The sequence below is a fragment of the Aspergillus mulundensis genome (genome assembly GCF_003369625.1).
Source record: "Aspergillus mulundensis strain DSM 5745 chromosome Unknown scaffold_4, whole genome shotgun sequence".
Classification (NCBI taxonomy): domain Eukaryota; kingdom Fungi; phylum Ascomycota; class Eurotiomycetes; order Eurotiales; family Aspergillaceae; genus Aspergillus; species Aspergillus mulundensis.
The window spans coordinates 2,002,845-2,029,860 of NW_020797892.1; the positions used below are offsets into that span (position 1 = coordinate 2,002,845).

General features: G+C 52.4%; 10 protein-coding genes across 10 annotated transcripts; 6 read left to right on the forward strand and 4 right to left on the reverse strand.

Moving 5' to 3' along the window:
* Positions 1 to 1,088: 1,088 nt before the first annotated feature.
* On the forward strand, positions 1,089 to 3,563 carry DSM5745_05109 (uncharacterized protein; the record flags this gene model as incomplete). Its single annotated transcript, XM_026747125.1, has 8 exons — positions 1,089 to 1,388; positions 1,443 to 1,652; positions 1,702 to 2,155; positions 2,220 to 2,586; positions 2,627 to 2,723; positions 2,856 to 3,053; positions 3,154 to 3,288; positions 3,372 to 3,563. The coding sequence occupies 8 exons, from the start codon at positions 1,089 to 1,091 to the stop codon at positions 3,561 to 3,563; spliced, it is 1,953 nt and encodes a 650-aa protein (XP_026604605.1).
* Positions 3,564 to 4,182: 619 nt separating this feature from the next.
* Positions 4,183 to 4,758, forward strand: DSM5745_05110 (GNAT family N-acetyltransferase; the record flags this gene model as incomplete). Its single annotated transcript, XM_026747126.1, has 1 exon — positions 4,183 to 4,758. One exon carries the CDS (start codon positions 4,183 to 4,185, stop codon positions 4,756 to 4,758), a length of 576 nt encoding a protein of 191 aa, XP_026604606.1.
* A 774-nt stretch (positions 4,759 to 5,532) lies between these two features.
* Positions 5,533 to 6,182, forward strand: DSM5745_05111 (uncharacterized protein; the record flags this gene model as incomplete). The annotated part of the gene is made up of 3 exons (XM_026747127.1): positions 5,533 to 5,749; positions 5,796 to 6,010; positions 6,084 to 6,182. 3 exons carry the CDS (start codon positions 5,533 to 5,535, stop codon positions 6,180 to 6,182), a joined length of 531 nt encoding a protein of 176 aa, XP_026604607.1.
* A 2,048-nt stretch (positions 6,183 to 8,230) lies between these two features.
* On the reverse strand, positions 8,231 to 9,599 carry och3 (glycosyltransferase family 32 protein; the record flags this gene model as incomplete). The annotated part of the gene is made up of 3 exons (XM_026747128.1): positions 8,231 to 8,932; positions 8,984 to 9,366; positions 9,431 to 9,599. 3 exons carry the CDS (start codon positions 9,597 to 9,599, stop codon positions 8,231 to 8,233), a joined length of 1,254 nt encoding a protein of 417 aa, XP_026604608.1.
* A 1,818-nt stretch (positions 9,600 to 11,417) lies between these two features.
* DSM5745_05113 (MmgE/PrpD family protein) lies at positions 11,418 to 12,978 on the reverse strand (the record flags this gene model as incomplete). Its single annotated transcript, XM_026747129.1, has 4 exons — positions 11,418 to 11,553; positions 11,609 to 12,387; positions 12,451 to 12,588; positions 12,655 to 12,978. The coding sequence occupies 4 exons, from the start codon at positions 12,976 to 12,978 to the stop codon at positions 11,418 to 11,420; spliced, it is 1,377 nt and encodes a 458-aa protein (XP_026604609.1).
* Positions 12,979 to 14,112: 1,134 nt separating this feature from the next.
* DSM5745_05114 (uncharacterized protein) lies at positions 14,113 to 14,729 on the forward strand (the record flags this gene model as incomplete). The annotated part of the gene is made up of 3 exons (XM_026747130.1): positions 14,113 to 14,196; positions 14,260 to 14,418; positions 14,538 to 14,729. The coding sequence occupies 3 exons, from the start codon at positions 14,113 to 14,115 to the stop codon at positions 14,727 to 14,729; spliced, it is 435 nt and encodes a 144-aa protein (XP_026604610.1).
* A 2,169-nt stretch (positions 14,730 to 16,898) lies between these two features.
* DSM5745_05115 (uncharacterized protein) lies at positions 16,899 to 17,511 on the forward strand (the record flags this gene model as incomplete). The annotated part of the gene is made up of 2 exons (XM_026747131.1): positions 16,899 to 17,249; positions 17,311 to 17,511. 2 exons carry the CDS (start codon positions 16,899 to 16,901, stop codon positions 17,509 to 17,511), a joined length of 552 nt encoding a protein of 183 aa, XP_026604611.1.
* A 1,052-nt stretch (positions 17,512 to 18,563) lies between these two features.
* On the forward strand, positions 18,564 to 21,035 carry DSM5745_05116 (uncharacterized protein; the record flags this gene model as incomplete). The annotated part of the gene is made up of 1 exon (XM_026747132.1): positions 18,564 to 21,035. One exon carries the CDS (start codon positions 18,564 to 18,566, stop codon positions 21,033 to 21,035), a length of 2,472 nt encoding a protein of 823 aa, XP_026604612.1.
* Positions 21,036 to 21,558: 523 nt separating this feature from the next.
* On the reverse strand, positions 21,559 to 24,456 carry DSM5745_05117 (uncharacterized protein; the record flags this gene model as incomplete). The annotated part of the gene is made up of 1 exon (XM_026747133.1): positions 21,559 to 24,456. The coding sequence occupies one exon, from the start codon at positions 24,454 to 24,456 to the stop codon at positions 21,559 to 21,561; it is 2,898 nt and encodes a 965-aa protein (XP_026604613.1).
* A 952-nt stretch (positions 24,457 to 25,408) lies between these two features.
* DSM5745_05118 (uncharacterized protein) lies at positions 25,409 to 26,566 on the reverse strand (the record flags this gene model as incomplete). The annotated part of the gene is made up of 1 exon (XM_026747134.1): positions 25,409 to 26,566. One exon carries the CDS (start codon positions 26,564 to 26,566, stop codon positions 25,409 to 25,411), a length of 1,158 nt encoding a protein of 385 aa, XP_026604614.1.
* Between the last annotated feature and the right edge of the window lie 450 nt (positions 26,567 to 27,016).

The window sequence follows — 27,016 nt, forward strand, 5'->3', positions numbered from 1 at the left end:
ATACTTTTTTTAATAATAATTTTAATTAATATAGCTTTAATAAATAGCTTATAAAGTTATTTAAAAATTTAATTAATTAAAATACTAAGAAGTAAAAAATAGTTACTACTTTTATTATTAAAATTAAATTACTTACTATTACTAAGAAAGCAAAAAACCTTATATAATAAAAAAACTTTTTAATATTATAAAGTTTAATTTAAAGGTTAAATTATACCTTTTTTATAATAATACCTAAATTATATAATTATTTAACTTAAATAATCTTATATTTATTATATAACTTTAACATGTTAATATTTATTATTACTAGCTTTATAAAAAGTATTAAAATAAAAAAATTAAAGTTAACTAAATAAAAATAAAAAATTAATTAATAAATAATTTTATTAAACTTTTTAATAACCCATGTTATAAAATATTTATTTATTAATTTAGCTTTATTAAAATTAAAATTATTTTTAACACCTAGTATTAGTGCTTTTATTTTTTTTTATATATTAAAAGGTATATTAAATAAAAAATAAAAATTTTTAAATTTCCGCGGTAAACTTAGTTAAATAACTTTAATTAATTTTTAAAAATAAAAAAAAAATTAACCTTTAACTTTAGCTAGATCTTATAACCTAATTAAAAAATAAAATAAAAAAAAAATAAATATAGCTTAAATTTTTTTATATTTAACTATTAAACTTTTATATTTTTATTTATTTTAAATCCTAAAAAATTTTATATTTTATTTACCCCTTAATTCTTATCCTAATCTTACATAACTAATTTCTGCTTGAGGCATCCGTAACTCCAATACCATCACTCTCCAAACACCAATACAATCTAATCAGAAGAAAGCCCGCAACATATCGTTATGCTACCGGGAACGCCCTCTTCGCCGACTACCCCTCCTGCCAAGGCGAGGCGCAGCCTACAACCAATCCGGAGATGGGGAACCTAAGCGCCCACCAACAGCCTTGCGCAGCCTTGAGCTGAGATTCTCTCCCTCGTCCACATCTTAGCTAGGCCCTTCACGTCCATATCGTCTCGCCCTGATTTCGCGGGATGCCAGATGCTGATATCTCGTCTTCTTGGCCATGGTTCCGGAGATCGTCGCTGACTCGAAGTTGAACGTCACCTTCCAGGGTGACCATGTTTCTCACGAGGTATTTGACTCTGGCACAGATGTCAGGCGTCGAAGGAAAGAAGAACGCTGGCAACGCCACCGATACCTTGGACGGGGAGGATACGGGACGGTCTGGCTGGAGAAGTGCATCAACGATGTTGTCGAGACGCGATTGCGAGCTGTCAAAAATGTCCCCAAGACTTCTTACTCTGCGGGTGCTATTGACTATACGCGTGAGCTGGAGGCGATCGCAAAGTTCTCTCAGCGGAAGGTGAGCTTCCACCCCTGTTGATAACCCCGGCGCATCACAACTAATATGATCTAGTATGACGGCCTCTTCGTCCGATCATTCGGTTGGTTCGAAGATCTGGAATCTGTGTATATCACCATGGAATACTTTGAACTTGGCGATCTCCAGAAGCATCTATCGCAGCCACTACCGGAGCCTGAAGCGCAGCATATAACCTACCAGTTACTCGAGGGTCTTGAGCACCTGCATGCCAACGGCTTCGCACATCGCGACTTGAAGCCAGCTGTACGTACTCGCGTCGCCTAAGATATGAAGGCCTCGCTAACGCAACTAGAACGTATTTGTGGTCCAGAAGAGACCGCGGTGGTGGGTGAAAATCGGTGACTTTGGGATTAGCAAGCGCCTTCATGAAGACACTGCATTTCGTACGGTGGTTGGGACAGTGACGCACCTTGCACCCGAGGTCCTTTTGAATCGTTTCGGCGGCACTGGAGCATATACACACAAGGTGGATATGTGGTCGCTAGGTGTGATGACACACTATATCCTGACCAAGAGTCTCCCGTTCAAATCATCCAGCGAACTCTCGGTATATACCCGAGATAATCGGTTGCCAACTGCTGCTCTCCAATCCCATTGCGCCAGTGCGGAGTGTCAGGGTTTCATAAGTTCACTGCTGGCTGTGGATCCAGACGTACGGCTTGCGGCCAAGGATGCTCTAGGACACGATTGGATCAAAGCGGAGCTGGAGCTGGCACCACTAAGCTCGTCAGAGAGCAACGTAACTGGTAAGGGCCCAAACTCGGGAATTAGAATACAGAGTACCAAGCATGCTGATACTGAAAGATGCAGAGCGCAGACCAAACTCATTGGAAGGTCTAGCTACACTAGAGGCTGGAACTAGCTCTCCATTGCCATATGGAAGATGGACCAGCAGTAAACAATCCACAGCGGACGTCCAAGAGCCAGAAGCAGAGACATCGCCAGAGTTAGGACAAGAGGGCACGACATCACAACAGCAAAAGCAGGAGCAAGCATCGACCACACCGCTACCGACAACGGAGGAAGAGATCGTGACACTGCAACCGCAAAGAACGTGGCTCTCGATACAACGGCAATTACCGGGGTCCACAGCTTCCCAACTATTTGGGACGCCCGATTTGAAACGGAGGATCATCATCCTGGGTGATAACAACTGCGGTAGGACAAGTCTGTTGATGTAAGTCCAGCCAAATTTCTTGTTCGCCTGTCTAATACAGGGCCTCTATATTGCATGTGTTCGTTCTTCTAAGGGTTGGAATTCCACTAAGACTGAGCCACAGAGCGTTGGTGGAAGGTAGATTCTGGGCAAAGGAGGTTAGCTTCCATAATCTATGCTGTCTACCTGGCAATCAAAACTCGAGACCGTCTCGCTTTCACTGCCAGTGCTTACACGCAAGCGTACCCCACTACCTCGTTCCCTGAAGCTAAGAAGATGCGCATCCATAGGTTGGCTCGATACCCCCGTTGGGCACCTACGTTGCATTCACAATCGTAGACGACAGACGCCTTGAACTTGAGCTGCAAGACACAGCAGGCAGGGCGGACTATCTGGACGATTGGTCTCGATTCAGCCCCGGTGTGCACGTCGCGTTGCTGTGCTTTGCAATAGACGAGCCACAGTCTCTAACAAGCGTTACAGAACAGGTAAGTAACCCAAGCTTTGCTCTCGATGCATTGAGTTTTCTCTCCTCGAACCCGGCAACCTTCAATGCACTGATACTGACACCGGGTCTATGGTCACAAGTGGACCGCACACATTCGACAGCTCAGTCGAGACGCTCCCATCATCCTCGTCGGATGCAAAAGGGATCTTCGCCACAACCGTGAAACAATTGCAAAGCTGCAGGGGAGTTCGAGGCGTCCTGTGGCTTGGGAAGACGTATGTACCCCACCCAAACTCAGTGGAGACACTCAGTGCCATAAACATCCCGAACCAGCCGTTGACCAGTCGCCTGGAACTAGGGCAAGCGCGTCGGCGAAGAGATCGGGGCGTACGAGTATCTGGAATGTTCAGCACTCACCAACGAGGGCGTGCCGGAGGTGCTCGAAGCCGCTGTCCGTGCAGCGCTCATGGAGGCCCCAAGCCCAGACGATAGCAAGCGCAGACCTAGTTGGTGGCGGCGCCTGGGCACTTCGCCCTGGAGAGCTATCTAGAGCTGCAGCAAAGAAATACTGACATTGTTCCAACTAGCCGTAATAGTTGTGGGGTAGCACAGCATCTACCTGGCTCTTGCTCTTCCTCTGCTTAGATGGAGGCACTTGGTGGTCTTCAAACAAGGTCGTTGAAAGCCGTTTGCTCGGTGGGAACAAGAGATGGGGTAAATACCACCTAAGGTACCGTTGAGTAGAAGTTGTATTAATGCATTTTATGGGGAGGAGGCAACCATCAGGGTTCGTACAATAGTTGGAGACAGAACATCTATGAATTCTGTTCACAGAAGTGGAATCATGCCAGATCAGGATAAACGGGCTCGCATATTACCCTCTATGTTATTCCTTATCTACCTAGGTAGTACTGTATGCCATGGCAGCCAGAGTATATGAGAGTCAGTAAGCCTGGATTCACCTTGTTCTAATCTATAGGATAATCTAGAGTACCAGCAGGCACGTGGCGCGGGCTCTGTTCTCCAACTCCTTCGCTTAGTTACGGGTAGTGAACTAGTGGCATCCCCGACTCAGTCCACTTGGCCTCTACGGCGGGGGCACACTCCAACCCTCCAACCTTCCTGTCCTCCATTCCCCCATCCTTCCACCTGTCAAGGCTATTTCGACAATGTCACTCGCAACACCTGCACCCTCATTAATCCTCCACCTCCTTAAAACAAACACCCTGATCCGGCCCTTCGCGCCCACAGACTCCGACATCGAGTGCCTCGCCCAGCACGCCGACAACCCCCTCATCGCGCAGTTCATGCGCAACGCCTTCCCGCACCCGTACACCCGCGACGCAGCGATAAAGTGGATCAACTTTACTCTCAGTCAAAACCCAATCTGCCATTTTGCGATCTGCGACGCAAACACAAATACAATCATCGGTGCGATTGGCTTGAAAGGCAGGGACGACGTGCAGTATCGCTCCATGGAGGTGGGATACTGGCTGGGCCAGGAGTTCTGGGGAAGGGGCATTGGGAGCGAGGCGGTTGGGGAATTTGTGAAGTGGGTTTTTGGGCACGAGGGGTTTGGCCACCTTGTGAGGATTGATGCGGAGGTCTTCGACGGGAATGAGGGGAGTAAGAGGGTGCTTGAGAAGGTTGGGTTTGGGTTTGAGGGGAGACGGAGGAAGGCTGTTGAGAAGAATGGGCTTGTGCTGGATACGTTTGTTTATGCTTTGTTGAGGGAGGAGTTGTGATAGAGAGAGAGGAGGTCAAGGGTGTGGTGGTTTCATCGGCTCTGAGGGTTCTGCTCAGGGACACCGTACCATATTAAAGTGCATTGCGCGCATTGAGCACATAGTCATATTCGCATGGTTAGAACATGCCGGCCCTTGACGAATGGCAATTAACCCGGGCCAAATTTGATGCCTGCCGTGGATGACGAAGAGCCTCTAAGGGTATACCTCAGTCTTACCATGAACCAGAGTATTGCCTGGCGATGGTATTCTAGAGTGCCGTCAGTCGGCTCAGCTGTCGGAACCTTTCCCTTCTTCAAGTTCCGTGACCTGCATCCTACACAAGTGCTAGTCTCTGACGATCTAGATATCCATGCATAGAGATTCCAGGGTTACTTGTTCAGCCTACCTAAATTGCCAGGGAAGAAGAAGCGAGACATGACGTTTGTCGTGTCAAACACCCCAGCCGGGTGAGATTCTAACGCCTGAACTCTTCGTGTGCTTATGTAGGGCCAGAGAATAGGAAAATGGCTCATACGCGGGGTGTCTCGTGTGCAGTGAAACCATGGCGTCAAATCATACCCAGTACGCTTCTCCCTCCAATGTATTGGGCTTCCACTGATTGCACGGTACGCATGTATTTTCCATCTGTGGCGTGACTAGTGTGTATAGAGTCTGCTCACTTCCTGTTAAGTTATATAAAACAACGTGAAGATGCTGACAGAATTCAAGTCGCCTCATAAGAGCAGTCGCCTCTGCATCCCATAGCCCTTGGCAGGAAACTATCCATTTGAAATGCCAGCCTCTGAGGCCTCCATCTCACCTGAGCGAATGGCGGAGTATTCAGGGGACCGCCTACGCGATGTTGCTATTGCATTTACTGTCCTCGAGTTCCTTGCAGTGGGTTTGCGGTTCATCTCTGTTAGAATCGGCCACGAGGTCATCGGCTTAGACGATTATCTGGCAGTTCCCGGGCTCCTGTGCTGCCTTGCTCTGAACACCGCGGCATTTGGTATGTTCTACTCATATCCTATCATTTAGACTAACCTTCTATATAGTCGGCATCCACGTCTGCCACTTAGGCTACCACCTCGACTTCGCTCAAGCAATTGAGCCTGATGTTCTAGTTACGTGGTCCAAAATCAGCCTTGCGGTCCCTATACTCTACTCCGCAGCGTGCGCCGTCCCCTGGATCATGCTGCTAATCATGTATCTCCGCATCCTTTCTATCCCCTGGTTAAAGCCGTACCGGATGGCCTCCTACGCCCTGATGGTCTGCGTTGTGGCCCACGAGTACCTTCGTTGCCCTCCTTGGGTGCATCCCACTTGCATACTTCTGGGACCAGACTATCCAAGGCGGCCACTGCATCGACGTGACCCTATTCTACCGCTGGGGCAGCATGCCCAACATTCTAATCGATATCGCCATGTTGTTCCTGCCGTAGCCTGTGGTCTGGAAACTGCAGATGTCCATCCAGGCAAAGGCTGGCCGAAGTGCCACTATTCTCACGGGTAGCATGTAAATGTCCGTCACCTTCGAGTCTCCTTAGACAGGCCTATAGTAACATAGCGGCTTAGTGGAATAGTCACGGCCATCTACTGCTGCGTTGCCTTTTTCCAGCACAACACGCGCGCCGATCAAACCTGGGAGGCCGTCACATTCGCAAGCTGGACTGTTATCGAGCCCGGCGTTTACCTGGTCTCTGCCTGTATGCCCTGCTACCGGACTTTCCGGCAACTCCCCCGCGACTATTTCACAGGACAGCCGACTGCCTCCGTGAAACACGATCAGGACATGTTCTTCTTTCATCGGAAATGGGCTTCACGTCCTAGTGCTAGTATTAGTTCCTCGGGAACTGGGTTCCTGACGCGGGCCCCGGGCACGGAGACAGACGCCCATGCGCGGTCTGCAGGAAGATCAGCTTTTCCATAGCCCTACCAGCTCTAGGCTCCGAGAACTGCAATCGCACTTAATAATAGATCTATTTTGGTGGCGGCACTAATCCACTGCCATTTGCACTTCCCTAATAATCTTAAACAACATTTGCTAAATAACCCGCACAGCGCAGTTGGGTCTTGCGCATTGACAGCAAGGCTAGTTAAAAGGTCAAGTTAATATAATTATTTTATTCTAACAGTTTCCTTAATTTATGAATTATACATCTAATCGCCCTCGAGGCCCTACTTACACCTGGCCTTTTTCTGTACTGTAAACAAAGGTGCCCTGAAAAAGGCGTTTTGGTCACAGGGTATTAGGGCGGACTATCATCCCTTTGTCCCGGGAGTCAATACTACTTGGTTGAAGCTTTTTTTAATATTCTGTACTTGAAAACCCACACATATATATAATACATGGCCTCATACCACGACTCTCGGCCCCCATCCTAACAAGAACCGCAAGATCGCAGTGGAACAAGGTCCAGGCCTACTAGGGTTCCATCGGATACTTTCAATGCGTGCTATAAGATAGCCCCCATCGAGAAATATCAGCCGCGGCCTACTAAAAACCAGACTGGAACAACCTGAAGACAACTGGAGACGAAACCAGGGCCGGGGCAGGCTATGGTAGAGTCAACCCTAGAGCCATAAATAAGCCCCGACATCCCGTCTCCCAGTGACACCATTACAGAAGGGGTAGACGGACTTCCTGCTGGTTTCCAGAGCTCACGGGGGATAGGAAGAACATCTGACCTGGAGCCTCTATTCAAAGTTGGGATTGGGAGTATGGTAGGCTAAGAAGACGGGTTAGGGCTCAAGCTCGGGCTCGGGGCGGGCCTAATCCGTCCTAACAAGCGCCACGGTTGTCTTTTTTTTTTCTGCCTACCGTCTAGATCCATCGGGTTAGATTCAGGACTCGCCCAGGCCTTTTTTGCTAACCTGAGATCCGCTCAGGGTCCAGCTCACGACCCTGATCAACGAATAGCACGGCATGGGCCAGGCCGCCACAGGAGCACGAGCCGACTGCTTTTTTTTGCTGCCTACGGCGGCTGAATTTAGGGAATTACGGGTGCCTAGAACTGAGGCTGAAATTTCCAAGGAGTTCGAGGTGCTGACCCGTTATTGCCCCGTGGTGGGGGCGTAGTGGTAGACGCTGCTTAGACTAAGGCAGCAACATTCTACTACATGTGGATTGCTTGTTCGTCTATAAGGTATTGCTCCACTTTAGACTCCGAGGTAGAGCACGGACTAGAGACTGGATCTGGAAGGAGTCATGGATTGTCTGGCCTGGGCGTCGTAGCCGTGGAATGAAGCAATCGTAAAGCCTAGGTAGTTGGAACGCTTACGCAGCTGCCTGTCCTAGGTACATTGACCTGGGTGATAGGGTACCCTGAGCTCGCCCGACGTCGCGCAGCATGGAGGTGAAGCTCTAGAGAAGTGGAAGAAATTTGTCCTTTCATTCGGGCATCTATCGTCTATCCATACATAATTATTATCCTAGTACTACGTAAACTGAGAGTAGGGTATAAAAGAATGTCGTAAACATAAAGGTCGATCAGAAGATCCAACTCTCCCTATTCGACACCTTCGACCAGTCCCTACACTTCCCAAACGCCGTCCGACAGAACTTGCCCATCTCAACCCTTAGACTCCAATGCCTCCACGACCCCTCGGCATGGTGATACAATCTCGCCGAGGAATCCGTAACGGACTTGGAGCCCATACTGCGAAACCGCGCGCTGCCCGGACTGAATCCCGTAATGGGGAGGACAAGCACGTCCTCAACGAGCTTGCTCTTCCCGTCATCGTGTAGCCCCGTCAGCGCGTTCCAGCGTAGATCCGCCTTCGTGTCGAGATAGGTGCGCACGCTATCCGTGAACGCGATCGGGCCGGTCAGGTTCACGGGGTCGATCCAGTCAAGCCCCGTGCCGCGCTGCTGTTCGGATTCCGGGAGAGTCTGCTGGTCGCGCGCGACGAGGCGGATTGTCTCGCGGAGGCGGTCGATGAAGAGTTGGAGGGCGGGGTGGTGCGGCGCAAATGCGAAGGCCCATTGGGTCAGCTGGATGGGGAAGAAGTAGCCCATGCGCCAATAGGTGTCGGTGTCCGGGTTTGTGTCTGCTTCGATGCCGACGATGGCGTTGACGGGTTTCGTTGAGTGGTATAGTTTGCTGGTTTTGAAGTCCGTCCAGGGGATTAGGTCTGTTGGGGTTATCCACGATGTGGGGGATTGCAGGGGTTCTGTGTCCATGTCGACGTACTGAACTTGTTAGCAAGGACCTGGAGTATACAGAAGGGCTGGGGAACGTACAACACCGCCAATCCACTTGCAAACCAGCACGCGGAAAACATCTGAGCGCTCGACGGGGCTTGGGAGGCCGTAGAATTCCGCCTCAAGCTCTGGCTCAAAGACGCGCATGAATTGTGCGACGCCGGCATCGTCCCAGAATAGGTATGGGATGTCTTCCTCCTCCACGACGCGCAGCCATTTCTCCACGCTCGCCTGGTATTTCGGTCGCCAGGTCTCAAAGCGCGTGTCTTTCCAGGTTTGGTGGATGATTCGTGGGATGTTCGAGTGCGGCAGGTGGCCCGAGGGGTCGGTGCTCGAGCGGTTGAGGGCCAGTTGCGCTGCGGTGACGATGTCTATCAAGGGCGTGTTCGAAGCATCGGTCCATGTCTGTGGTAAGTGCCAGGCTGTTCCAGAGTTGGGCGCAGTGGTTAGCTACTTCGTCGTTGCATAGAGGGTAAGAAGGCTCACCACCACCACTCCCCTTCCCACCCTCGATGTACTTTGCGATCAGCGGATATTGCGCCCGCGCATCAGCCACCGCCGGTCCATGGGTATGTCGCAGTAGGCGCCAATTGACGAAGATTGTAACTAAAACTGCAACGGCTACCAGCCGCCGAAAGTGTCGAGGGAGTAGCATCTTGTCCGTCGAAGTCTGTCCCGCAGAGAAAAATAAGTTGACAGGAGGATCAACAGGGAGATGGAGCTCTCAAGTACTTTGGCTTGGAAGCTCCAGTCGCTCATTTGTTTCGACCCATCTGTCCATCCCCTGGCTGTGCTGTCGTTAAGCATGAGCCTGGACTAGCGCCGCCAGGATGGAGTAGGTGGATGGGGATCTCAACATTCAATCTTAAGCTTGCCAGGTATTCGGCCCCAACCTTGGCGCTAGAGGCTCTGTCGCAATTCGCAATCCAGGAGTACGTATGCTGTATGCTCGACAGGGCATAGCCTGGTCGTGAGGGTAAAATGTGATTGGCGTGCGCGGGCGATCCCTACGGTTTCATGGCTGTGAGAGCCGTGTCCTGCCTCAGAGCTGCCTCAGGGCGTTGGCTGTGTCTTGTCTAGGCAGCATGATAACAGCAGACTTCTCCAACTCCAACGGCGATGCAGGGTGACGTGTGGCACCAAGGAACCACAAGCCGCAATAACATTCTGACTGCAGGGAAAGATTCAGGGTTCTTCACGGGCGCGGCTGGGCAGTGGACTCTCACTCTGGTTAGGGGCTTCCACTCCCAGGGACCCTCACTGGACCGGCCAATTTTAGGCTCAAAGGCTGCCGATCTTGTCTCGCACTCGGGGCCAATAGGAAACCTCCATCTTCCCAGCTGGCCATTGCGATGGACAGTTTGACAGTCAGGGGTTTAACTGGAAACTCAACCAACCACGTTATTGAGCAATACCACGCGTCAATTCTCAAGACTTGGACAAGAGCACAGGTCAACATCTAGGAGCTAGTAACTTACCCAGTACGCAACATAGTGAACATACTGTCTTGCCAAGTCAACCCCAGAGCCAAGACGTGGGGCGTCCTTAGCAATCCAAGCCTCGTTGCTTGCGACCCAGTACGTAATCCTTTACACGCCCTGGCCTATGACAGGTCGCACAAATGTGAGAGAAGCCAGGGAACCTCATCAATCGCGATAAATATCAAGGGCTGTCCCTTGAACGGCCCCATGATGTGTAGGCAGCCGCCTTCATCGCCTCGACCCAACGGCTCAGTCGCCGTACGATGGCCATTGCGCTCCCCGCGGAGACCGCATCTTGGGCGAAACTGCACTGCCTGCTCGTCTGCAACAGAAAGGCGTGGAGATGAAACCAGGCATCCGCATTCTTGTTTGAGTTGCCTCCAACCTTGGGTGGCTTGAACTCTCGGAGAACCCCGGCTCGAATCGCAGCTTGCTCTGTAGGAACATCGTCAATCCAGCGCCTCCAGGCAGCAGCGAACGGGTTCTCATGACTTTCATCGCGTTGTGTGAACTGGCTGATTCCGTCGGGAACCCGTTCGGCAAGATACGTCAAACAAAAGGCATTGGATGTAAATGGGGAGATGCACAAGCAGAAGCTGGCCAGAGCTGCAAAGGCTGTTGGCGGACACCATCGCACGTGTTTGTCGTTGCCCTAGAAATCACCAATGTGGGTGTTTTCCTTGACATGGATGGTGCAATGTCCACCCCTTTGAAAACAGGGATAGGTCATACCTGATTACCTTGAGTACGGCTTGTAAACTCCAACTTAAGCAGGGTCTCAAGCTACCAACAGATTCCTGAAATGGAAGGAAGGGCAGAAAATATGACAGCGATCGCTGTTGCCTGCTTTAGAGTATTGATGGTTGGCGCCTATTTGACGTGGAATCTTAGGGCTCTCCTGAAAAGCCTTGGGCTCGAAGTCAAATTCATGAACCTTGGAAGTCTCAAGGTCATGTCAAAGGTAATCCATGGATAAACATGTCCGGCCTCGCTTAGGCGAAGGAGAACTTCTCAATCTTATCCTGCTCCTCCAGCCGCCAGATCCGCTGGATCGCATCCTTGAACGCATTCATATCCTTAACATGCCCATATTCAGCCAACGCAAGAGCCTTGCTCTCAATCTCCTCCCTATTCCACCGTTAGCAATATTCTCCAAGCCCGATCAAAAACCATTGCAACATACCTCGTCAAAGTCCACCCTGGATCCCCCTTCACAACATGCACCGTCCTACTCAAAACCCTCCCATCCTTCGTCCTCACCTCCACCCGCCCAAGCCACTTCTCCGGAAACGCAGCATCAATCTCCTCATCAAGCACCATGCTCACTCTCCCCTGCAACTCCCTCAACTCAGTATCAGCAAGCGCCTCCTCCGTAAAATCCGTCAGCCCCGCACTCCCCCTCTTCGCCGCAACAGCCAGCACAAACCCCATGCTGAATTTACTCTGGTGCACCGTTTTCCCTTCCCCGCTGAGTCCCAGCACATCAAGCGCCGCTTTATACGTGTACGCCGTGACGCTCTCGATATCGGCGTAATGTACCTTCTCATCAGCCATCAGCGCAATCAGCGCGTCGGCGGAGGGGTGCGTGTGTCGACAGCTCGCGTGCCATTTAAAGCTGCTTTCCAGAATCGACCACTTCCTTCCGAGATCGCGATCAATCGCTTCAGGGGTGGTAACTAGATTCCCCAGCGTAGCGCCCATCCCCCGCTCCCCCTCCAGGATATCCCCCGTCCCTAGGAGTCCGCTTGCCGCCGTGTAGGCCGAGAATACACCCCCCGCACAAGCCTGCGCGGTATGCACTTGCTTTGAGTGCGTCGCGTCCAACAAGAACTGCCACAGCCCGGCGGCCTGTGTACCCGCTGTTCCGATGGCTGAGAGGAATTGGGACGGGCGGAGTTTGAGCAGGTGGGCTGTTGTTGCGGCTGCGCCGAGGATGCCGGTTGTGGCTGTTGTGTGGAATTTCTACACGGCGTTAGCAAAAAGGGCGCAAGGGAGAAGGGGCCCGGGGACGGGAGGTGTGTAGACCTCGTAATGCGCTTTGCCGAGATACTCCCCCGCCCGGCAGGCGAATTCGTATCCGACCACGCACGCCGTTATGAATTCTTGCCCTGACGCGCCGACGTCCTGGGATACGGCTAGGGCCGTTGGGTAGATGATCGTTGCCTGCAGTGGGTCGTCAGAACGCCCAGCAGAAACACTATATCAAGGTCCGGTGGTAGGTTGGCGTACCGGATGCATCATACTCCGATTATGCAAATCATCCTGCTCGACAACATGCGCCGCGCCGCCATTCACCAGCGCTGCGAATGCGGGACTCGTCTTGACATCGGGAAACCCGATCAGCTCGCATTTTCCGGTCGTCGGGCCCATTTGCTTCGCGTAGTGCAGCATTGACTGCACGGCGATGTGCTCGCGCCCCGCGACGGCGCAGGCGAGCGTGTCAGCGAAGAAGTCTTTTGTGCGGGCGATTACGGGGGCGGGGAGGTCGGTGTATTGCAGGGCACTGGCCCAGTTGACGAGGTTTTGGGTTCGGGTGTTTGGGTGAGTGGACATGGTTCGTTTCGTGTGGTTGGTGGTATGGCTATTATTCTTGAGGTTCGGGTTGAGGATGTGGGATAAGGGTTGCAGGATGGTGGTTCGGCTGGTCAAGACTCGACGGCCTGCTATCCGTGTAGACTGCGCGACGAGCATTTTCCAATGACTTTGTTATACTGCTCTACAGTGATGTCAGTCAATTATCTGATGTTGGAGACGAGGGGGTCTCACTCGGTAAGCCAGAAGCCGCGGTTACTCAGAATGCGGGGAAAAGGCTTTATGGCCCGGTTATATACTCCGTACCCCGGCTTCTCCCCGCCATCGGATGCGATCCCGTTGGATAATTGCCCTACCTAGGTCGAGATATATCCGCGACTGTTTTGGTGAAGGCCCTGCTACTCATCCATGACCTCGTATAGTTTGCAATGGCAAGGGTGAGTAAGTTAATACTCGATGGGCTCGATGAACAACTGCCGCATCCCAGTTCGACCACGACGTTGAGGAGGCTGGATCAATGTCCTTTGCTGGCGCTTTCTGGGCAACATGTCGCTATAAGGTAGTCTCGGAAATAACGGATCTTTGGCCATAGAGTAGATAATCTCGTTCATCAGGCAACGGTTTCATAGAACCCGGCGTCGCACCACAGCAGTAGGAATCATGGCCAGGTATCTCTTTGGATAAAATGGCAAGGCTGGTAATGAACAACTGAGTTGAGTCAGCTGGAATTGATACAGAGAGAATCAAGTTCTGGTCGAGTCGGTGCCCGAAAGTGGTCTGCTTCAGGCTCAATACCAAAACATCATTTCTTATGGAAAATGAGGCTGATATGGTTTTGTTGATCTGCGAATCTTATCATTCTTTCATCTGCCTTCGGAGCAGGGCAAGAAAGATGGCCGGTCATGTTGACGAAGTTATCTGGTTTGATGCAGCAAACCACCCACAGTGAATGACACAAGGCCTGGTTGACAGCTCATTCACCACAAAGGTACCATAGACACTCCAGAACATATGTTGGGGCAACATACAAAGCCATCTGAACCTGAATTTTTCTCTAATCTCCATCAGTCTTTCCTATTCCCATCTCTGATTCCATCCTCTCATACTCAGCCCTAAACCACCACGTCGTCGAACCGTGCGATCGCATAAGCCAACATGCTCCGTCTCCTCCTTTTCGCCAGCCTGGCTCTGTGCAGCACCATTCAAAAGGCTCCTGCTCTCTTCCACGACCCTCCTTACGTACGTTATCTACCCAAGGCCGGGCTTGTCTCAATCCTACTATACTAACGGACGCCTCGACAGCGCAGCATATACTGCTATCCCAACGAGCACAAAGTCCTCTCGGCTCCACTCATCCAACGTCTCAACGATCCTAGAAATGACACGGTCCTCTCCCTCGACCCCTCGACTTGCGCGCGTGCCATCTGTATTGGAGGGGCTGCAGTGTGGGTGTGCAATGATGTACGTCCATCCCCATCGCGTTCTTACTATATGTCTCGTGCAGTTTGGAGTGTTGGGTGTTGAGCCCGAGAGAAAGCCTCCAACTTGCTATATACTGACTTGGTGCTTGGCGCTTGCAGAACAAAGACGCCGTCATCGGAATCACCAACAAGGAGATCGCTGCGAGCGCAGAGAGGGTCGCTGCCGAATGCTACGAGGAATTTTTCGGACTGGTCTATACCGGTGGGAGGGTGTTTACCAATCCGGCCAAAGTTCGTGTTGTTGTTGCGAAGGATTATATGTGTCTGGGGAGCTTGCCTGTGGAGTACTGAATGCACTAGATGGCTGTTGTCATCATGGTTTAGTTCTGGGGGCGCAACATTTGATGGAATTCTTTTGGTGTAGGGGTTTATCATCAATATGAAAGAGAAAGGTTAACCTAGCTGTTGGTGTTATGGATAATTAAGACCCCGGTCTACGATATCTTTACGGGCTGCTGTCTCTTTACCTCCAGCTTACCTTGGCTTTGTCCAGTCATGTAATGTCCATGGTAGCTGGTGCAGAGTTTTCCTGCAGCCCTACAAACTCAATCAAGCGTCAACCGCGGTAGCCTGGTCAGGATGTCATAATTCTGTGGACTGCGCCATGTTGAACGTCTTTCCAAGGCTATTTTCCTCAGGCTCATAGTTAATATGTGCAAGACAGTAGAGGATTAACAATAATTTAAAAAGCCAAGGGCTGTAGTGCCATGAAGGGCAGTCAAGCGAAGGATTTCAATGAATTCGCCAGACGACTGGTACCATGTTGTAGGATGTATCTAGAGTGGGAAGCCTTAACTAATCTACCTAGGTAGGTCCCTCGGGCTGCCCACACTCGCCAATGTTACGGGTGCCGCCGCCCGTTGCATGTGTTTTTTGTCAACTATCTTTGTGCTACTATTGTTGAAGCGTCCACTGACCTACATACCAACTTTAATGACGGAAACAGCGCGCTTGACCGGATTATTCTTGTCTCCTCCTCCCGATGTGGGACTCCTCGGCAGACTCAGATGGCTTCTGGTGTTTGGGTGCAGGTACATGAGTGCACTATTCTGACTGGGCATTGCCAATACCCAGATTTTGTTCTGCAGGGATAAGCTGGTCAGTACTGCAGATTGACAGCTGGTTTAAACCATATTCAGCAAATGCAGACGAGGTCGGGTCATGTCGGAGAGATTGCGATGACTGCGGTATCCTCCGCTCCATGGCCTGAAAAGTACCCTAAATATGGTAATCTCCTGTTCTTTGTTCTATGCATGATTTGGACAAGCTCGAAGTATTAGAAACTCCGGAAGAACAAGCATTCGAATTACAAAATGAATTGCAGGGGTACATATGAATAATCCATGGCCAGCATCATTGGACAGTTGACCAGCCAGCAAAACCCATTGTAATGCTTGCTCTTTCGTGCCGATTGTTCCGGGTGGGGGGGTAACTGCTATATGCAAGTGACAGCATGGCAAGAACAGCTCGGAAGATGCTCTACTGGCTGGTTCTCAGCCTCAGTAGCACCAACAAGACAATAGCTACCAGTCTGCAGATTGCTTTGTGAGAACCATCGGAGTATGTTCACTCCGCGACAGTGAAAAGGGAACCTTAACAGAGGGAGAAATGAGCAAAAAGGCTCACATCTCAAGATGAGTAAAGTATACCGAACCCCAGTCCAGTGAACGCCCACTTCGAATCGCAGGGCAGTCCATCCAGTCTGCCCACTGTCTCCCTTCGCCCATACCCGCAACAAGGATGCACCTTTCTGCCCTCCTAACCACAGGCCTAGCCGCCATATCCTTCACCGTCCCAGCCCTGGCTCAAGCCGACCGCTCGGACGGGATCATCACCGTCTACCGCCAACGAGACTGGGCCCTCCAAGACCAGGGGAGGGGAATAGCATGAATAACCAAGCTGGAGCACAACATAGAAGCGAGATCAGGCAGTGCTTGGATCCTACTGAACTTAATCTTCTCCTGAAATCAGGAAGATCTGCGTTTATGACTCTCGAGTCTATATGCCATCTGATCGTGACCTCGGCAGATAGAGCACAGACTCAAGTCATAATAGTCAAGTACTACATAACGTCATACAGTGTCATTCCGGAATCTCCAAATGAAGGGGACCATCCTAGGTAAGTGGCTTGCTTTTCCGAAATTCGAGTGTGATTTATTATGAGGTTCCACACAATCACACCGAGGATCGAAAGGGGAGGCCTTAGTGGCCAAGCGCAACGTAGTACCAAGAACAAAACAAGCAAATCTAGGACATACGGCTTATTATTCTCTCAAAGCTGACCCTGGTGGCGTGAATATACTCCGCAAACGAGAAACATCAATTAGACGAGTAACCAAGGCGAGGAAACATAAATAGAGGCACAGGCCAGGCCGCGAACCCGTAACCCTGGTTAGATACCACTCATTCTCTTCTTGTAACATACTCTGCCATTGAAATCGTCACAAACTCATCTCCAAGATGCAGCTCCTATCCACCCTCATCAGCATCGGCCTCCTCTTCGCCTCGCCGGCCCTTTCCCAGGACGACCCCGAACCAACCCCCTCGACCAACGGCACAATCCAAGCCTACGCCCAGGAAGACTGGCCCTCCTACCCCAACGCCACCGCGGTAGGCTGTCTAAACGACACTGGCTATCTCGACCTCAACGACGCCCCAGCCTGCGCGATCCTCGAGAACGCAGGCGGCTTCATCAGCACGGCGGATGGCGATTTCCTCCGCATTCTTCCCGATGGACAAGTGATTAGTATCGAGGAACCGGATGACAACGAGGCTACGCGGTGTACACCGTATGGGGCGAATGATGACGAGGTACGTTTCCTCGCCGCTTACATACACCAAGAGATTAAGGCTAATGGATATCGGCGTATAGATCCCCGCGGACTTCTTGTACTGCGTGACGCGCATCTTCTCTCCCGACCAGGAGTTTGAGTCTGGACCGCGCTGGTACCCGGTGGATGGGAGCGATGCGAATAATACGGTTCAGCTGGCGGGGAATGGGACGGATGATGGGCCTGTGCTGGGGCTGGTCTTTGTGCCTGTTAATGAGACTGCGGGTGGTGCTGTTGTTTGATCACTGATTATTTCGGTGGGGATGGAGTGCAGGCGGGTAATATAGTCTGAATGAGTTGAGAGGATTGGGATTGCATTGGTCCACCGGAGCGAGAGACTCCCAGGTCGTTAACGGGATTGTACATACTCCCTGTAATCAACTGACGTCTGCCCTCGTCATGTATAAGGCTATCTGGGGCTAAGGCCCTATTGTGCAATGTGTTTACGGATGACGGGGTTCGTTGATGACCTGATATAACAATAAATTCGTGTCTGGCCGGCACAGTCAGAAAGTATAGATTGGGATTCTACAAATCGCAACGCAATATGGGCATTGGCACTAGGCTTCCTGGTCCGTGCTCACTTGATGGCTTTTATATCAGCCATCGACGAACATCCCTAGGTGTCATTCTTGAGGCTTTGGTCAATGGCTGATGCTTATTTAGAATAATACCTGACTTTTGTAGAAAATGCGCTGGAGCGGCCCCTACAAAGAGGGCATCATCTTGATACTCACAAAAGACCTTTCAGTTGTCAAAGGACAATCTAGCCCGCTCACCTACCTATGGTGCCCCAACCCTTCCGATCAGACTAGAATTTGTTCAGTAGCCTCTACCATCGGACCCATCAATGGCCAAGCTTTGAACCTCCTGGCTTTAGACCAGAGTATGGGTTCGAGTCGTCGATTGGAGCCCTTCAGCCGCTGCGTTGCCCATGGGTCTCGCGGAGTGACCAACCACAGCGTGGGTCGTATTCTGAAACATGGGAAGGAGACACCCCAGTTCTCTGCATCCTGAAACTTGAAAGCCTTGTCCGGGGTTGCAATTATGCGCCACTTGGTACAGCCAAGCCCAGGCCGAGTGCAGCTGAACGAGGTCGGCGCGTTGAGCGCGAATGATGTGCTTTTGTTTGAGCCATTTCTGACCCTAATTACCACCTCATTACCACCTAGAGACGAGAGGAAATGAATGAAGATTTGGCTCTTTAAAGGAGACGGGGTGTCTTCCACATTCCTCACCAACCGATCCTCACCCTCATCACCTATAAATGCCACCACAACAAACAACATCTGTGATGCCTGCCGTTCTACCACTGAGGGTCATCTGCCGCAATGTTACATGGGTGACTGACAGCGCTGGTCAACCTCACAAAGCCACCAGATTCTTTGTCGACGATCCCCGCAAACTCGGCGTCCAGCAGTTCGACATCGTCTCGTATCATTACGGCAGGAAGGCGAAGCCATGGAGCTGTGCGGAACCAAGCGAGGACTGGCACGGTCTCCCAGGCGTCGATTGGAAAGTGAATATCCGGAAGTCCAAGTTGAAGGAGGTACTGCGGCTGATGGAAGAAGCCGATATCGATTACTTATGGACAGACTGCGTCTGCTTCGATCAGGAGAATAAGGCTGAGAAGTCAGCCGAGGTCAGTCGCATGTACGAGTACTACAAGAGCGCGGAGACGTGCCACATCGTCGTCAACATGGATGACATCGCCAGTGCCCATGACGTCGAAGAGGAGGAGGAGGAGGAGGAGGCCGCGGAATCCGAAAACGACACACCAGCACATGAGGCCTTCGGATCCCCCAGCCTGATCCACAACCCCGTCTGGGATCCCCAAACCATCGTCGACGACCTGAAGTTCCTCGACCACATCCTGCACCACATGGTCGGCGCCGCGCGTGCAACCGATGCCCTGCTGGGCCCCAACGTGACCAGAGAGCTGTCGGACTGGGCAGAAGCGCCGTGGCTCTTCCGCATGACGCAAGGAGCCGTCAAGGCCGCGGCCGTCGAGCCAGGTATCTTGAACTGCTATGCGACATGCGTCAGCCACGTGCGGTCGCTGTTCCGCAATCTGTACTTCTCCCGCGTCTGGACATTCCAGGAGATGCTGCTGGGCAAGAATATCACCATGTGGGGTGTCAATCCGGAGGACATGAAGTGCATCGGGCAGTTCGGCACCTGGATGGACCTGGCCATCGACGCCAGCGACAAGGCCGTCAAGCTCCGCGACTGGATCGACGAGTGCCGAAAGCTCAATACCACGGGCGTCAACGCCATTCTGCAGGTCATCCAGGAGGATCTCCTCGAGCTCACTTTTCTGCGCACGCAGGTCCAGGGCATCAACTCGGCGCGGACGGACATCATTGCGGGCGGGCCGTACTGGTGGCAGGACAACTACAAGGGGATCTGCAACGTCTTTTCCGCCATCTCCATCTGGCCGCGCCGGTGCGAAAAGCGCGCCGATATCTTCTATGGTCTCCTGGGCGTGTTCAGCGGCCTGTTTACTGAGGAGGAGATCAAGCACCTACCAGGCAGGGGCGAGAGCGAGGAGATCGAGCCCATCGCCTTTGCCTTCTTCAAGCAGTTGTCCCTGAGAACCGAGCGCGCCTGGACCCGTCTGGCGATCACGAGCGGGAATCGAGGCGAGTGGGACTGGATCCCTGTGACCGCGAACCCCAAGCGCATCAGAACCACCGACCTCTTCGCGGGTGTCGTCGACCTAGGGTTTCTGACGCAGAAGGGCCGAGTCAAGACGCTCGCGATCACTGGCCTCCAGGGGACACCACGACCGTACATCCGATTCCGGCCGGAACAGCAGGCCAAGAACGCAGGCTTCACCTTTGTCTTCCGCGGCTGCAACGCCGGCAAAAAGGTCAAGATCTCGACCTTCAAGTCCGAGCTCATTCCGGTATCCGAGAAAGCGAGGACCGTTGTCGGGGATGAAACCGGTCGGACCCTGGTGCAGGTTTCGACCATCCTGGGAGCCCTGTTCGATCCCGCCGGAAACCTCGTCGAGTACCGACGCAGGCTGCTGGAAAAGCTGCAACCAAGGTGGCACGTATCCGACCCCAACGCCAAACCCGCCGGCTGGATCGACAGATGCGTGAGCGGCACCCCCTGGGAAAATCCCATGCTGGAGTACATCCGGGCGCACAACCACTCGGCGAGGTACCACCTGCAAGCGATCCGGGACTGCCAATCGCGTCTGTACAACGACGCCACGGCCGACATCTCGTGCGAGGTCCGGATCGAGTGTGGATGCACCATCGTTGCGCCGTTCTACTTTGTCGTGGAAGGCCTGATCGCGGTGCAGGGGGGCTTCCTCGGCAAGATCTCGGTCGGGCTGGACAGGGACAACCGCATCATTCTGCAGGACGGCGTGGGATTGATACAGCCGGGCGACGTGGGCAAGGGATTCCACATTGTCGCGTTTGAAGGCGACGTCCACGCTCACCGCGACTATGCGTCTAGCTGTCGGAGCACCAAGAAGGACAAGGCGGTGGTGGTGTCTCAACCCGAAGCCTGGCCTCGAGGCAGAGCTATTGTGAGGGACGACTTTAGCCATGCTGCACCCGACGTGATGAGAGACTATGGATATATCCAGACTGGCGGGTATGTTCAGGAAGACGGCTTTGTGCAGACGGGGGGCTCGGGGAACTTGCTGATATGCAGGAATCACCCGGTGGGAGATTACAGGATTGTGGGAGTCTGTATCGACAATTTCATGGCGAACAAGAAGGGAGAGAAGAAGGTTGTTATTCGCTAGCACTGTATCTAGACACGTCTGACATCAATAAATTGAAGGCGTTTTATCCTGGAATATACTTAATCCTAAGATATATGTGCTGTAATAAAGTGCATCTTGGAACGTTTGTCTTTAACTTTCCAGTTCTTAACTAAGATAGAGAGACTATGTTAGTGCTCCTGGGATTTATTTTATGCTTGGTCATATCAAACTGTAGCCCTAACTCCCGGGCCTCAGGCAACTCCTTCCAGCAAAGCTCACCTCACTAACCCAGGTTACGCTACTACTAGGTAGAACACGAAAGGCAGCATTTAACTTCATTTGTAAATACATTAGGTACAATAGTTCGTTACATACATGATAGAATTAGTCCCAGCCCAGCTGCAGACGGGGTATCCAGAGCACAATCTGCCTTTCTCTCTATCGCATCTTCATCTTCTTCTTCATCTTTGTGTTACTTTTAGGGAGACATCACACCGATAATCCTAATATCTAATCACTTCCAAGACTCATGCCCATAATGCATGCGTACAGCACCATAGACTCAATCCGTCGCCCGCCGCTTCCCGAACCTCCACGACCACCCACAAAGATCCCCCAGCAACAAATCACGCTGGGCCTTAGGCTGAAGGCGCGGCGCAGGCCTGGGCTCCGGGTGCTCCGAGACTGAAGAGTCCGTGTCCCAGGCCGATATCTCCCGAGATTCTTCTGGCGGGGACACTTGAGGGCAGAGCTCTTTCTTGAAGCACCGGGTGAAGGAAAAGAGGCACGGAGGCACTCTTCTCTTCTTTTGGGCTGTATTCGGCCGATTTGGAGGTCTCAGTAAATGGGGAGACAGGGAACTGGGTTTTGCGGGGACTTGTGGGTTGGATTGCGGCGGGCAAACGGATATCTCGTCATTGTTTTGTTTTTGTTTTTGGTCTTGGATTCCGAGAGCTTTGGTGCCGGGTTTCCGAACGTGAAGTGGATGCTGGATGCGTTCTTCAATACCGGTCGCCTGGGCTTGTTCGATGGGTAAGGTTTCCCGACTCGACGCCTTCATATGCTCCTCGAGAAAACTTTCAAGCTCCTCAATAGATCCCAGAATGGAGTCTTGGACGACATCCACCATCGATTCCCCAGCGGAGCTGCCAGTGTGACCTGAATCCTGCAGTGGAGCCGCAGCCCAGACAGCCGCAGGTTCCCAGTCGTGTCCCTGGACCGCCCTAGACAACCCCCGGCACGTCGCGCGATCTCCCCCAACCGAGCTGAGAAACGGATTCCGCGCGAACTCCTGCCACACTGCCACAGGTAACGGCCAGTTCGTCGCATCCGCATACCGCATCTCATACTGGCTGTCGCGGCTGTTCTGGCTGGTGGCGCTCTGGCTCTCCTGCAGCTGCAGGTGCACGCCAAAGTCGCAAGGCATACACACTGACACGTCGATTAGAGAGAACCCGCGTCCGGACGCTATTCTCCCGTCAGAAATAACGTGCTTCAGCTGTCCCCATGTCGCAGCTTTCCGCGTGGTAACCGGGTACAAGGGATCGCGCTTCGGCGCACCGCTGGATAGAACGGCGTCGAGGACCTTCAGTGCGCAGGTCTGGTTTTGCGCTTGCGGAATGTCTTGGGTGAGCACGATTGGGTTGCCGCGGCTGGCTGATGTGCCGTGGATAGAGGCTTCGCGGTTGGTGTTTTTCTTGGTGTTGTACGCGCTGCTTGGGAGTGTGGGAGATAGATCTGCCTCGGTATCCGTTGAGCTTGTATTCGAGTTTGTATTCGAGTGTGTTTTCGTGCGGTTGAGGAGGAAGATCACGAGATTCAGCTTATTCCTGAAGATGGCCTGCAGCGCCGGTGCTGATTTCTTGAAGCTGCGGTTGTCGATGAAGAGGATTGTCCGGCTGCGTGGGGTTTCGCCGCAGTTCTGGCTGTATCGGTCCCTTGATGCGCGGGAGACGCCGATGGATGCTGCGAGGCCGCATCTAGCAGAGGTGGTTATCATGTTCGTGTTGGCGGGGAGGATGAGGTCGTTTGCACCTGCCAGTATATTCTTCGTTTTTGATGGAGTACCTGCACCGGTCGGCGTATAAGACCCGGTTCCATTTCCAGTCTCCGTGACGATAACGTCGTTCTCTTTCAGGAAATGCGAGATCTCCGGCCAGAATGTCTCCCCGTCAATCAGAGCATCCGGGCAAACGGGTATCAGCGCCCTTAACCGGTCCTGGGAGTTCGCGAACAGAGGCATGGGATGCGGGTAGAGGAGGATATGGTGGCGGGACTCGACGAGCTTATCCAGCACACCCCTCAGGATATCCTTTGTATTCGGCGGCTCGCAGCTCGTACATTGTGACGGGTCTCCAGGGAAGCGGATCCGCCGCCTACTGATGTCGAGTGTGCGTCGTGGATCCGGACCAGACAGACACGGCAACGGGCTGGATTCAGCGCCGATGGCAGACTCGGGCGCCCCGAAGCGGATGACCAGGTTTGCCTCGCTCAGGTAGCTGCGCGCAAACGCCCAGTCGCTATTGTGCGCTGAAGCAACCCTCAGTTCTCCCTCTCCGTTTGGCCCGGGGTAGATGCCAACGAAGCTGGGGAGCGTCTCGTCAATGCACCCCTTGCCCGCTTGTGTCGCGAACACCGGCCACCCAGACAGTCTAACCAGCTCGGCTGCCTCGTTCGCGAGATCGAAGCGGCCAGTCAGAGCGTCGATGATGATAAGCGGTTTCGTAGCGTTCAAGAGAAGGTCCACTGTCTTTTGCACGAGGGACCGTTCATGGTGCGGCCGGTTGCAGCGCTCCTGCGTGTTGATGGGCCGGTCCAGACTATAGGAGTTGATTTTCATGCCGAGCATATCGACGGGAACCTCGATGTAGACGGGCTGAGAGCTCCGGATACACATCTCCAGCACGCGGTCGATTTCCTTTGCGGCGGCGCAGCGGAAGAACAGGCTTGCTTGGGCGGCGGTCACGGGCTTGTAGAGCTGCGCGAAGCGGCGGAAGTCGTGTTTGCCTGGTTCTGCTTCTTGCTCTGCATCTGCATCCTCGTTCTCGGGGCCGTGGCTGCTGATGCTCGAGATTGAGCGCGTACACCACGAGTCAGGCCGCGGGATTGAGTCCTTTGGACTGGGCGTTTTCATTTGCGATGAGATAGTGGGCACACCCGCTATCAGGATTAGGGGTACGCTGTCTGCGTAGGCGCGGGAGATGGCTGGTATGGCTGTTGGGTCGCCTTCGCTGTAGGAGGTTATCAGGGCTGAGACGCCGCGGACTCGGGCGTAGGCGTCTGCTGCGTAGGCGGCGTTGAGCTCGGTGGTGCTTTCAACGAAGTGCAGGCCTGCCGGTTTGATGAAGCCGAGCATTGGGATGTTGAAGTCGCCGGGGACGCCGTGGACTGTGTGGATTCCCAGCTGGTTGAGGCGGGTGAACAGGTATGTTGCTAGGGTTGTTTGGATGGGGTTCGACATGGTGGTTTCCATGTGGGAGAGTTCGAGTTGGAGGGTTCATGAAAGGGGATGAGGATGATGAGAAGGTTTGGTGGAGATATGGCATTTTGACGGAGTGGGTAAGGAAGAAGAATTAATATAGGGAGATTAGAGAAGAGGAGCAGAAGATGAGGAGTGGTGAATACGAAGAATGGTCCCTATTGCAGTGAATGAGGTAGAAGGTCGGGAGTATAGAACTGGCCTGACCTATTACCGCTGCCTGTCTGGATCCATGGCTCTGGCATAGGTACGTAGCCCTAAAAGAAGATGAGAAAGTGAATGAGCTGGGCGAGGATCAGTCCACGAAGCCCCCGGGAGGAGACCGATCTGTCGAGAACGTCTTTCTGAGCTTCGAGTAAGCAAAACAAATAAGGTCTTCAAGTCATCCAATGGATGCAGCGTTAAAGCCTCGGTCACAGGAAGTGCTGCAAAAGATTTGAATCTGGGTAGCCAAGGATGCCCTGTTGGACAGACAGCTTGAAAGTATAACAGCCCTCCCTTGTTCCTCCCTTCTCCTCGAACCGGTGCAAACTGTGCGCTAGCCATGCGGGTATTAACCTCCCTGAGCTTGGGAAGAGTAAGTAAGCTTTCAAGGTCCTCTGAGGTGAACAGCGAAACTGTTGAAGAGCAGGTACTTAGAAAGAAGGGCCATAGCGAGAAACAAGATGCGTGCTTATATAGACTGAAAGATATCCGAGCTGTCAGTTTCTGCTTCCTCTGCTTGATAACCTACTATTAAATCCACGCATGCGAGCCACTAAATATCATCCCATGTCCCGAACGCAGTCTCCTATTAGGAAGAAGAGGGCGTGATGGTTCATTAAAGCAAGGCCTACGATATCATACCGCTCTACAACGAGAAGAGATAAGCAAAGTCCTGTTAGTCTCACCATGTTCATTGCCTTTACTAACACCTATTCCTATACCACACACTCTACTTTCCCGGCCGAATGGCCTTTGGCCTCTCAACCCAGTCAAAGCTCCCCAGCTGCTTGACCATCCAGCAATCCCCCGGCCCATCCGCGCCCCTCGACTTCTCCTGGGTAAACAACGTCCCACTAAGGAAGCTATGAGGAAACCCAAAGTCAAACTCGTAGGCGTCCTCAATCTGCGCAATCTCCTCCTCGGTCAACGTAACCCCAATGCCCGCAATACTCCCCTCGATATGCGAGACTTTCCGCGCCCCAACAATCGGAAACACATACGGCGCCTTGTCCATGACATACGCGAGCGCAACATGAAGGAGCTCAACGTCCTTCTTCTTCGCGATTCTCTCAAGAACAGCCGAGACATCCTTGTCGCGCTGGCTCGTGGGGATGAAGTTCCGTCCGTCATGTTGCTTCTCGCGCGCCTTGAATCCTTCTTCCGTCTGGAACCGGCCTTGGTTGAGAACACCATACGGACATAACCCCATCCCCTCATCGCGACACATAGGCAGGATATCCCGCTCGAAGTCCCGCATCGTCGCGTTCCACATCCCCTGGTACACCACGAACTGCCGCAGCCCTTTCTGCCTTGCGTACTCGTTCGCCTTGGACACCACCCACGCCGGCGTATCCGAGATACCGAGGTACAGCACCTTCCCGGCAACAACGAGGTCGTTAAGCGCGTGCATGAGCTCGGGGATACTGGTGCTGTAATCCCACCAGTGGACATAGTACAGATCAACATAGGCTGTCTTGAGTCGCTGCAGCGACGCATCGAGGGCAAGTCTCATGCTCTTGACGTTATTCCCGCCGAAGTTAGACTGCAGTTTTGACTTGCGATGTGTCTGCCACGGCGTCGTGTACTTCGTCGCCAGGACGATCTCGTCTCTGTTCTGACGGGCTTCCATCCACTCGCCGAGCCATTCTTCCGACTGGCCTTCGCGGTAGGCGTTGGCGGTGTCGATGAAGTTCCCGCCGTTCTTGTAGAAGGTGTCGAGCACGGCGAAGGCGTCGTCCTTCGTGCAGTGGCCGTAGCGCTCGCTGTGGGCTGTGCCGAAGGTCATGGCGCCCAGGCAGAGGGGGGAGACCCGGATGGCGGCTGAGGGGGAGAGTTGGCGGTGCCGGGCGAGGAGAGAGTCTGGGGGTGGGTGGAGGGTGAATGACATTTTGAAGAGCTTCAAGGGTTTGCGATGATAATGGGAGAGAGGAGATGGCTTGCTTGAGGTAGAGTTCTTGAGCAGTTTTGGGGGTATATATACCTTCGTTCAGGCCACTGATCTATGACGTCCATTCCAAGCTTAGCGAGAGCTGGGACCTCGGAGACACTGGATGTCAGCAATTAGCGCCCGATAAGCTCAGGATCGGCCAAGGACTGTGCACGCCAAATGCTGACGCCCTGCTCCGAACCGGACCATGCAGGCGCTGGGGGGGGTTTGTGATACCGTATCAGCACGCCCACATTCGTATCCGCCGGTGAATACATATCAAAACTCAATATAGTCAAAAAGTCACATTTTATTTAAAATATATTATTATTTTTAATTTATATGAAAAAATAATGTATATTATTATATAATAATATATATTAGTAAGCTTAATATATATTAGTAAGCTAA